This window comes from Lampris incognitus, chromosome 11, assembly GCF_029633865.1.
Source record: "Lampris incognitus isolate fLamInc1 chromosome 11, fLamInc1.hap2, whole genome shotgun sequence".
Taxonomy (NCBI): domain Eukaryota; kingdom Metazoa; phylum Chordata; class Actinopteri; order Lampriformes; family Lampridae; genus Lampris; species Lampris incognitus.
In genome coordinates, this window is record NC_079221.1 from 56,276,058 (window position 1) to 56,288,157 (window position 12,100).

The 12,100-nt window shown below is 45.2% G+C and overlaps 1 protein-coding gene across 1 annotated transcript in view; it reads right to left on the reverse strand.

Moving 5' to 3' along the window:
• abcb6b (ATP-binding cassette, sub-family B (MDR/TAP), member 6b) overlaps positions 1-12,100 on the reverse strand; it is an 85,515-nt gene that overhangs the window by 39,608 nt on the left and 33,807 nt on the right. Inside the window, exon 14 of the mRNA XM_056288966.1 lies at positions 5,870-5,974. Within this exon, the coding sequence (XP_056144941.1) occupies positions 5,870-5,974 (105 nt within the window). The remainder of the gene's footprint in view (positions 1-5,869; positions 5,975-12,100) is intronic.

Sequence of the window (12,100 nt, forward strand, 5' to 3'; positions counted from 1 at the left end):
AAGACCTCAACAGCAGAACTGGAGGAAGATGTTTCCAGGTCACAATGGCAGTGAAGGCTGCAACAGAGGGTGGTTCCCAATCATCTTGGTTCTCCTTGCTATTGGACTCTGGCCATCCCCTGCCAAGGACCGTGTGATGCGGTCGGGTGCATCAGCCACTCCATCTAAAAAGCCGTCACGCACAGGCATCCTCCCATTATGCGGCTCCAGGATCGGCCTCTACGCCCACCCGAGGACCCAGAAGGACCCAGAAGGAGGACAGTCAAACTCGACCCTGAGTGACTGCTGATGATGATGATTCGAGCTGTTGGCCACTTTGATCAAGGCCTTTTATCTATTCCCCGTTCTCATCTTAAATCCACAGGTGACCATGCTTTTGTGGTTGTAGCTCCTAAACATGGGAAAAGTCTTCCTCATTCCATTAGATCTGCTGAATCTGTGGTTTGATCTGCAGGTATCTCCACCCTTATAAACAATACAGTGACTGCAGGTAACCCCACCCTTATAAACAATACAGTGACTGCAGGTATCGCCACCCTTATAAACAATACAGTGACTGCAGGTACCCCACCCTTATAAACAATACAGTGACTGCAGGTGTCCCCACCCTTATAAACAATACAGAGACTGCAGGTGTCCCCACCCTTATAAATAATACAGTGACTGCAGGTACCCCCACCCTTATAAACAATACAGTGACTGCAGGTATCGCCACCCTTATAAACAATACAGTGACTGCAGGTACCCCACCCTTATAAACAATACAGTGACTGCAGGTACCCCACCCTTATAAACAATACAGTGACTGCAGGTGTCCCCACCCTTATAAACAATACAGAGACTGCAGGTGTCCCCACCCTTATAAACAATACAGTGACTGCAGGTGTCCCCACCCTTATAAACAATACAGAGACTGCAGGTGTCCCCACCCTTATAAACAATACAGTGACTGCAGGTACCCCACCCTTATAAACAATACAGTGACTGCAGGTGTCCCCACCCTTATAAACAATACAGAGACTGCAGGTGTCCCCACCCTTATAAACAATACAGTGACTGCAGGTACCCCCACCCTTATAAACAATACAGTGACTGCAGGTGTCCCCACCCTTATAAACAATACAGTGACTGCAGGTACCCCCACCCTTATAAACAATACAGTGACTGCAGGTGTCCCCACCCTTATAAACAATACAGTGACTGCAGGTGTAGTTAAGGTTAAGCAGCTGCTGAAAACTAATTTCTATAGGTTAGCCTTTTTATAAACACTCTCTATTTGCTTTTAGTTTTGGTTATTTGGGTTGTGTTCTTTCATTTTTGTCTATGTATCATGCATATAGTATGTATGTATGTATGTATGTATGTACATATGTATGTATGTATGTATACTTGTATTTCTTCTCCTGGATCACCACCTTTTCGTGGTGAAGGTTGTGTACAAATGATCACCACCTTTTCATGGTGGAGAAGGTTGCGTGTACAAATGATCCTAAGAGCTATGTCGTCTGAACCTTGCCTCCTGGTAGGGTCACCCAAGGTGGACAGCTCAAGGGCGACCTGGAGAGCAGGATAAGCGGTTTGGATAATGGACGGATGGATTATTGACTACTGCAAACGGCTCTCTGTTCTCACATCTTTTCTCTCTCGCTGAATGATGTCTTGTCCTTTCTCTTCTTCTTGCTCTCCCTGAGGTTTCTTCCTATGTTTTCTCCCTGTTAAAGGTTTTAGGGAGTTGTTTCTTATCCGATGTGAGGGTCTAAGGACAGGATGTTGTGTTGCTGTAAAGCCCCCTGAGGCACATTTGTAATATGTGATATTGGCTATACAAATAAAATTGACTTGGCTTGACTATGTAAATAAAATTATCATCTTATCATTATTATACCTACACAAACACACAACTAAACACACAATCAAACTTCAGGGATACAGTCTATGGTTCTGACCTTTGACCTTTGGCATCAGTTCTGACCTCACAGTTGAATCTAATTGGTCTGCTGCTCTCAGTTTAGGTCCCTCCAGAAGAGAGAATCAGCTAAATGACTATGGAGTCACATGGTAGACGGAGAGGAAAATATAAAAAGTCAGGATGGCTAAGACTCAACAAAACACAGAGATGAGGAATTTACTATTTGACTCACTGTATTTTTTTTAATTTTTTTAACTCATTGTATTTTGTACTTATTGGCAAATCTGAAACAAACTGAAGACTGATGGAATGCAGTCACTCCATCTGAAGAAAAGGTAAGTTCTACTGCAACACAAAGAAGAGGAGGCATTTTATCTGTTGAGGGAGGCAAACTGACTGACCCTCTGCCATGGCTCAACTCTAATGAGAGAAAGGGGGCAAACCTGTGTGTGTGTGTGTGTGTGTGTGTGTGTGTGTGTGTGTGTGTGTGTGTGTGTGTGTGCGTGTGTGTGTGTGTGATTAACTGTTTCATTACACGAGACGTTATAGATAGACCAGCCTGTTTAGCTCTCAACACTTTAACGGGGACCAATAATAACAGGAGCTAAGGAAGGAAGAAGAACTTGCACTGATTGGCTAGACAGATGGGCTGAGCTGGGAAGGATGTGCAGCAGGTTAGGGTGATGAAGGATAGAGATGGAAATGTGCTGACGAGTGAGGAGAGTGTGCTGAGAAGGTGGAAGGAGAACTTTGAGGGGCTGGTGAATGAATAAAATGAGGGAGAGAGAAGGTTGGATGATGTAGGGATAGTGAATCAGGAAGTTCAGTGGATTAGCAAGGAGGAAGTGAGGGCAGCTATGGAGAGGATGAAGAGTGGAAAGGCAGTTGGTCCTGATGACATACCTGTGGAGGCATGGAGGTGTTTAGGAGAGATGGCAGTGGCGTTTTTAACTAGATGGTTTAACACAATCTTGGAAAGTGAGAGGATGCCTGAGGAGTGGAGAAGAAGCATACTGGTACCAATTTTCAAGAACAAGGGTGATGTGCAGAACTGTAGCAACTACAGAGGTATAAAGTTGATCAGCCACAGCATGAAGATTTGGGAAAGAGTAATAGAAGCTAGGTTAAGAGGAGAGGTGATGATCAGCAGCAGCAGTATGGTTTCATGCCATGAAAGAGCACCACAGATGTGATGTTTGCTTTGAGAATGTTGATGGAGAAGTATAGAGAAGGCCAGAAGGAGGTACATCGTGTATTTGTGGATTTAGAGAAAGCATACGACAGGGTGCATGGAGAGAGGAGGTGTGGTATTGTATGAGGAAGTCAGGAGTTGCAGAGAAGTATGTAGGAGTGGTGCAGGATATGTATGAGGGAAGTGTGACAGTGGTGAGGTGTGTGGTTGGAATGACAGATGGGTTCAAGGTGGAGGTGGAATTACATCAAGGATCGACTCTGAGCCCTTTCTTGTTTGCAATGGTGATGGGGAGGTTGACGGACAAGATCAGGCAGGAGTCTCTGTGGACTATGATGCTTGTGGATGACACTGTGATCTGTAGTGAGAGTAGGGTGCAGGCGGAGGAGAGCCTGGAGAGGTGGAGGTATGCACTGGAGAGAAGAGGAATGAAAGTCAGTAGGAGCAAGACAGAATACCTATGTGTGAATGAGAGAGAGGACAGTGGAATGGTCAGGATGCAAGGAGTAGAGGTGTGGAAGGTGTATGAGTTTAAATATTTGGGGTCAACTGTTCAAAGTAACGGGGAGTGCAGAAGAGAGGTGAAGAAGAGAGTGCAGGCAGGGTGGAGTGGGTGGAGAAGAGAGTGCAGGCAGGGTGGAGTGGGTGGAGAAGAGTGTCAGGAGTGATGTGTGACAGAAGGGTACCAGCAAGAGTTAAAGGGAAGGTTTACAAGATGGTAGTGAGACCAGCTATGTTGTATGGTTTGGAGACAGTGGCACTGATGAAAAGACAGGAGGAGGAGCTGGAGGTGGCAGAGATGAAGATGATAAGATTTTCATTGGGAGTGATGATGAAGGACAGGATTAGGAACGAGTATGTTAGAGGGGCAGCTCAGGTTGGACGGTTTGGAGACAAAGCAAGAGAGACAAGATGGAGATGGTTTGGACATGTGTGGAGGAGAGATGCTGGGTATATTGGGAGAAGGATGCTGAATATGGAGCTGCCAGGGAAGAGGAGAAGAGGAAGGCCAAAGAGGAGGTTTATGGAGGTGGTGAGGGAGGACATGCAGGTGGCCGGTGTGACAGAGGAAGATGCAGAGGACAGGAAGAGATGGAGACGGATGCTTCACTGTGGCGCCCCCTAACCGGAGCAGCCGACAGTAGCAGTAGTAATAGTAGTAGTAGTAGTAGTAGTGGTAGTAGTGGTAGTAGTAGTAGTGACTTCAATAGGAACCAAAGCCACTATAACCACCTATAACACATGTATGTAACACATAACACATATAGGTAACACACATATGCAATAAATGTATGTAACACACGTATGTAAGACATGTCTGTAAGACAGGCACGTGACACATAAGGGTGTATTGTACTATGTACTATGTAATACAATGTTACATATGTTATATATGTAACATACATATGCAATACATGTATGTGAGACATTTATGTAACACACATATGTAACACGTGTTGGACATAGTATATGCAGCACACATGTACGTAACATATGTGTAACACATATGTTAGACATCGTATATGTCGCACACATGTATGTAACATATATGTAACACATGTGTGTAACACATGTATATAACACATATGTAACATGTATTATGTAACACATGTATGTAACATGTGTGTACTGGTTACATGTGACAGATGTATCTTTAAAGCTACATTAAGCGATGTTTGATATGAACTTGAATCCGTGTAATGTGACAGAATCTCTCGTAGTTCAGATCACACTGAGAGTCAACACTGCAGTCTACAGTTTTCTTCAACCAGAGACAGACTTTGTCTTTATCTTCAGATCACTGATGACAACTTCCGGCCTAAAGATGGCCCCGCTCACCCCGCTACCAAACTGTGGATAACCTGCTCCTAAAACTCAGAAATTAAGAAAGCTTCCTCTCCTTTCTGCAACGGATCATCTTCTGAGTAGCGTTAGCGCATCATCCATGTTGTTAGAGCAGGGGAGTGGCGCCCTCTTCAGTCCAGATGATGTCAACAATGATCTGAAAATAAAGACTGAACTATCTATCTATCTATCTATCTATCTATCTATCTATCTATCTATCTATCTATCTATCTATCTATCTATCTATCTATCTATCTATCTATCTATCTGTCTATCTGTCTGTCTGTCTGTCTGTCTGTCTGTCTGTCTGTCCATCCTTTCTGGTAACATGGACTTCTCGGAGACTCTAAAGTGGAGGCTGGGAGGTCACTTGAGGCCTCTGGGCTCTTAGGAGCAAAACAACCAGAGAGGCAGGTCATGCAAACACACACACACACACACACACACACACACACACACACACACACACACACACACACACACACACACACCTTCCCTGAGTGAAACACATACACATGGCTGCGCACACATCTGGTGTCTGGACTTGTAGCTACATTATTTAGAAACCTTTTACTATGATTTATTCACACTGAGAGCACACACTCCCATCATGCCTGCACCGCTCACTGTGACTGTGTGTGTGTATGTGTGTGTGTGCGTGTGTGTGTGTGTGTGTGTGTGTGTGTGTGTGTGTGAGACTCAGAGAGGGAAAGGAGAGGGTGAGTGAGAGAGACGGAGACAGGATTAGAGGGGTAAAGACAGAGATGGAGCGAGAGGCAAAGAGGGAAAGGGACAGAACAGACTGAAAAAAGCTGTTGATTAGAGGAGAGCTGGAGTGACGGCCATCTGTTTCTGGCGGCTGTGTGTGTGTGTGTGTGTGTGTCTGTGTGTGTGTGTGTGTCTGTGTGTGTGTGTGTGTGTACCTTGGAGATGTCCTGCTGGTCAATACAGATGCAGCCCTTCTGAGGGTCGTAAAGTCGGAACAACAAACGCAGAATTGTACTCTTCCCTGACCCAGACTGACCCACCTACACACACACACACACACACACACACACACACAGACACACAAGCAAATGATGTTACTTAGGGCCACCCAGGAATTTAGTGCACTACAACAGCATCACATGAGTGCCTTTCATCTGGACACAAAACGTTTCATCACCATCTAATGCCCCTTTCCACCACACGGTACCGGCTCACCTCCACTCAACTGTTTCGCTTTCCATTACTGGAAAGTCCCGGCACTTTGGGAACTGTGACCACTTTTCTGGTTCCACCTTTGTGGAGGTTCCAAAAACACTGGATGGATACCAAAACAGACCAGCTACACTGAGGGGTTCTGTTACGGTGATGGAAACCGACACCCTGTGGGTCGACTCGAGCCGGTACCATGTAGTGGAGAAGGGGCATAAGTGACCTCTTCAGTCTCACCTGACTGCAGGTACCCCCACCCTTATAAACAATAGTGACTGCAGGTGTCCCCACCCTTATAAACAATACAGTAACTGCAGGTACCCCACCCTTATAAACAATACAGTGACTGCAGGTACCCCACCCTTATAAACAATACAGTGACTGCAGGTGTCCCCACCCTTATAAACAATAGTGACTGCAGGTGTCCCCACCCTTATAAACAATAGTGACTGCAGGTGTCCCCACCCTTATAAACAATAGTGACTGCAGGTACCCCCACCCTTACAAACAATACAGTGACTGCAGGTACCCCCACCCTTATAAACAATACAGTGACTGCAGGTACCCCACCCTTATAAACAATAGTGACTGCAGGTGTCCCCACCCTTATAAACAATACAGTAACTGCAGGTACCCCACCCTTATAAACAATACAGTGACTGCAGCTACCCCCACCCTTATAAACAATAGTGACTGCAGGTACCCCACCCTTATAAACAATACAGTGACTGCAGGTACCCCACCCTTATAAACAATACAGTGACTGCAGCTACCCCCACCCTTATAAACAATACAGTGACTGCAGGTACCCCACCCTTATAAACAATACAGTGACTGCAGGTACCCCACCCTTATAAACAATACAGTGGCATAACGACCCAAACCATCCACCAGTTTCATAAGCAACTATGGTGTGACCATTATCTAGAGTTACAGTGGCCATGTGTACTATTCACAGAGGATTGGGGAATAGCTGCAATCACAGCATTCAGTACGTTTACGTGATGTTAGAAAAAGTTGATTTATTGTGTTAGTCCAATTAAAACTAGACTTTTAAAATACATGTAAACGTGTTAGTCCCACTGGAATCGTACTAAATTGGCTCGCTCACTTGGTTCAAGAGTCGACTGAGTTCAGTGGTAACACCCTTGGTTTGGTTTTATCTACAGGGATAGCTGTTTCTGATCTGAATGTCTTGCCAACCACATCTGCTGTGTCAGATCATTTTCTCATTAAAGTTGAAGCATTATTTGCCTGTCCAGTTAATGTCAACAAAATCTGACTAGTGACTTAAATGTGACCCTCTCTAGTCTCCTCGATTCAGTTGCACCTCTCACTACCGAAGCTAGGCGACTAAAGAGGCCTACACCCTGGTTTAACGACGAGACATGTGCTCTTAAGTGGGCCTGCAGGAGACTGGAACGTCTCTCTCTCTCTCTCTCTCTCTCTCTCTCTCTCTCTCTCTCTCTCTCTCTCTCTCTCTCTCTCTCATCTCTTTCTCATCATCAGCCACTTCTCCAGGGTCGGGTCACGGTGGCAGCAAGCTAAGTAGGGCACTCCAGACGTCCCTCTCCCCAGCAACGCCCTCCAGCTCCTCCTGGGGGGATCCCAAGGCGTTCCCAGGCCAGATTGGACATGTAGTCCCTCCAGAAGTTCTGGGTCTAACCCGGGGTCTCCTCCCAGTTGGACGTGCCTGGAAAACCTCCACAGGAAGGCACCCAGGTGTCATCCAAATCAGATGCCCGAACCACCTCAACTGGCTCCTTTTGATGCGGAAGCAGCAACTCTACTCTGAGGACGCATTTCAGCCACTTGTATCTGCGATCTCACCCTTTCGGTGACTAACCACAGCTCATGACCATAGGTGAGGGTTGGAATGAAGACTGACTGGTACACTGAGAGCTTTGCTTTCCAGCTCAGCTCCCTCTTCACCACAACGGTCCAGTGCAATGTCTGCATTACTGCTGATGCTGCACCAATCCACCTGTCAATCTCCCGCTCCATCCTACCCTCACTCGTGAACAAGACCCCGAGATACTTAAACTCCTTCACTTGAGGCAACAACTCATCCCCAACCCGGAGGGAGCAATCCACCATTTTCCGGTAGAGAACCATGGCCTCAGACCTGGAGGTGCTGACTCTCATCCCGGCCATTTCACACTCAGCTGCAAACTGCTCCAGTGCGCGCTGGAGGCCACGTTCTGATGAAGCAACAAAACCACATCATCTGTGAAGAGCACAGATGCAATTCTGAAGTTCCCAAAATGGGCACACTCCTCACCTTGGCTGCACCTTGAGATCCTGTCCATAAATATCACAAAAAGAATCGGAGACAAGGGACAACCTTGGCGGAGTCCGACACCCACTGAAAACATGTTTGACTTTATGCTAAGAATGAGGACACAGCTCACTTTGTTATATAAGGATCTGATGGCTTGTAGCAACTACCCCGGTACCCCATACTCCCGCAGTACCCCCACAGAGTGCCCCAGGGTACACGGTCATAAGCCTTCTCCAAGTCCACAAAACACATGTAGACTGGCTGGTCAAACTCCCATGCTTCCCTCAGCACTTCCGCAAGGGTAAAGAGTTGGTCCGTTGTTCCACGGCCAGGACGGAATCTGCATTGTTCCTCCTGGATCCAAGGTTTGACAATCGGTTGGAGCCTCCTTTCCAGCACCTTAGCGTAGACTTTCCCAGGGAGGCTGAGCAATGTGACACACCTCTTCAGTGTCGCGTGGAGGTCAGGAACAGTACATCTGGAGTGGCAGACTGGGGTGGTGGTTCCCACATTTAAAAAAGGGGACCTGAGGGTTTGGTCCAATTATCAGGGCATCACATTGCTCAGCCTCACCGGGAAAGTCTACTCTCAGGAGACTGGAACGTAAATGGCGAAAATCAAAATTAGAAGTTTTTTACTTATCTAGGCATGAGTGTTTTATTGAAATACTAGTGTGCTTTATCTGCTGCAAAAGCGGTGAATCTCTCTCACTTAATCAATATTAATAAACATAACCCCAGATTTCTCTTTGACACTGTATCTAAACTTACTAAAAAGCAGCTATTAGCTGCTCACCATTCACGACCCATGACTTTCTAGACTTTTTCTGCAATGAGGTTGAGATCATAAACAAAATTAGTTCTTCAGTTTCAGCTACTCCTGCAGATCTTGTCTAACCATACTCATATCTATACAACGAGTTACTGATGGTCCCTGTTATTACAGCTTTTGAGACTATCGCTCTTGATACTTTTGAGTAAGCTCATGTCAGCTTCCAAACCAATTACTTGCCTGCTTGATCCCTTACCAGCAAAAATGTTTGAAGACCTTTAAAGAGAGGTGAACAATCTTTTACTAGCTATGGACTCTGATTCCACTTCCGTGCTTTTACTACTGGACCTCAGTGCAGCCTTTGACATCATTGATTAAATCGTAATTTTGGTGTCTCTGACTTAGCGCTCTCTTGGCACAAGTCCTACTTATCTGGAAGAATACATTGTGTCCTGCTATAATATTACATCAAAATTCTCTGGCATTAAATATGGTGTGCCTCAGGGCTCAGTTCTTGGCCTCTACTTTTCCCTCTTTATATTTCACCTCTTGGCCAAATTATACCCAGTGATGGAATAAATTTCCATTGCTATGCTTATGATACTCAGCTGTATGTGCCTGTAAGGGCTGATGATCATACTCAAATTACTCATTTAAAGGCCTGCTTGGCGACTGTGAAAAGTTAGATGTCACGAACTTTCTGCTTTTAAATTCGGATAAAGCCAAGATGCTGATCATTGGCCCTGCTAGACACAGACACCAATTTGATCAATTAATAATAACCAACAACTCTGTGATTTCCCAAAGTGTGGCAGCCAAAAATCTTGGTGTTATGTTTGATCCCAGCCTTTCCTTTGATAAGCACATTAAAGAAATCACCAAGTCTGCCTTTTTTCACTTAAGTAACATAGCTAAAATTAGGTCTTTTCTCTCCACGGCTGACGCAGAGACTCTAATACATGCATTTGTTTCATCCAGACTTGATTACTGTAATGTTTTGTTCTCAGGTCTGCCACATGCTGGTATTAAAAGTCTTCAGATGGTTCAGAATGCTGCAGCTAGAATCCTAACTAAATCTAAGAAATCTGACCACATTACACCATTCTTGCCTCCCTTCATTGGCTTCCTATCCATGTTAAATCAGACTTCCAAGGTTCTTCTGCCGACTTGTAAAATCCTAAATGGGCTTGCCCTATCTTATCTGTCTGATCTCCTTAAACCGTAAATTCCATCTCGAGCTCTTCGCTCTCAAAATACAGGGCTCCTGTGTGTACCCAAAGTTAAAAAGAAGTCAGCTGGTGGCAGCAGGGCCTTTTCCTATCGGGCTCCATTGTTGTGGAATAACCTGCCTGCTGCCATCAGACAACCAGTCTGTTGAGTCCTTTAAATCCAAACTTAAAACTCATCTTTTTGCCTTAGCCTACAATTAGTTGCCTTTAAGTTGAGTGCTTCACAACCTGTACTGGATGGCAGGTCAGTTTCTGTCGCAATGAATTTACCAACCCCTGTTCTGCTGACGAGATTATACTGTGTAGACTGACTATTACAAACCTCCCTACTTTCACGTCTTTTCTTTCTCTCTGAATGATGTCGTCTCCTTTCTCTTCTTGTGTGTGAATGGTGTAATCACTGATTACAACTTTGCTTTTAATACAGTTGTACCATCCAAACTGGTGTTGAAACTCAGAGGTCTTGGTCTGAGCAACTCTACCTGTAATTGGCTATTTGATTTCCTGACAGGCAGGTCCAAGACTGTGTGAATAGATAAAACATACACATCCACATTAGTTCTTAGGACCGGCACACCTCAGGGTTGCTGTCTCAGTAACCTTTTGTAGTCTGTTCACACATGACTGTGTTGCCAAATGTGACAACAGCACCATTAAAATCCCAGATGACATCACAGTGATTGGACTAATAAGTGACAGTGATGAGAGGGCCCATAGGAGGGAGGTGGAAGATTTAACCACATGGTGCCATGATAACAACTTCTCTCTCTAAATGTCAATAAGACAAAAGAAATCATTGTTGCCTTTAGAAAGATCAGAGACAATCACATGCCTATTTCCATCAGTGGGTCATCTGTTGAAATTGTGGACGGTTTCAGATTTCTAGGTTTACACATCACAGACACCCTCACGCGGTCTCTCAACACCAACTGCATCCTGAAGAAGGCCCAGCAGAGACTATTTTCTGAGGAGTCTCAAGAAATTTGGTATGAGTACCAAAACTCTTATGAACTTTTATCTCAGTAACACGGAGAGTATGTTGACAGGCTGCATCACGATGTGGTTTGGCAACCCGACTGCTCAGGACTACAGACTGCTGCAAAGGACTGTAAAGACAGCAGCAAAATCACTGGCATGGAACTACCATCCATCCATCCATTATATCTTAATTGCTTATCCTGCTCTCAGGGTCGCGGGGATGCTGAAACCTATTCCAGCAGTCACTGGGCGGCAGGCAGGGAGACACCCTGGACAGGCTGCCAGGCCATCACCGGGCCAACTTCATAATATTTACATAACTCGCTGCAAAAGGAAAGCGCAAAACATCATTGAGGACACCAGCCACCCCGCTCATGTTCTGTTCTCACTCCTTCCATCTGAAAAACACTACCAGAGCATCGAACCACACACCACCCATCTGTTTCTTTCCACAGTCAGGTTGCTGAACAGCTGATGCACCCACATGCACCTTACACTGTTGTGTTATCGTATACTTTTCTATACTGTGTATATAATGTACGGATTCTGTGTACATAGTCTATGTAGGTCTGGTGTAGGGATGGTGTGCCCTTGTGTCCTTGTGTCCATGTGTCCTTTGTGTTAAGTCAGAGAGAGCCAAAGCATAAGAATTTCCTTGTATTCCATTAAACATGATGATAAAATTGAACTTGAGCTTG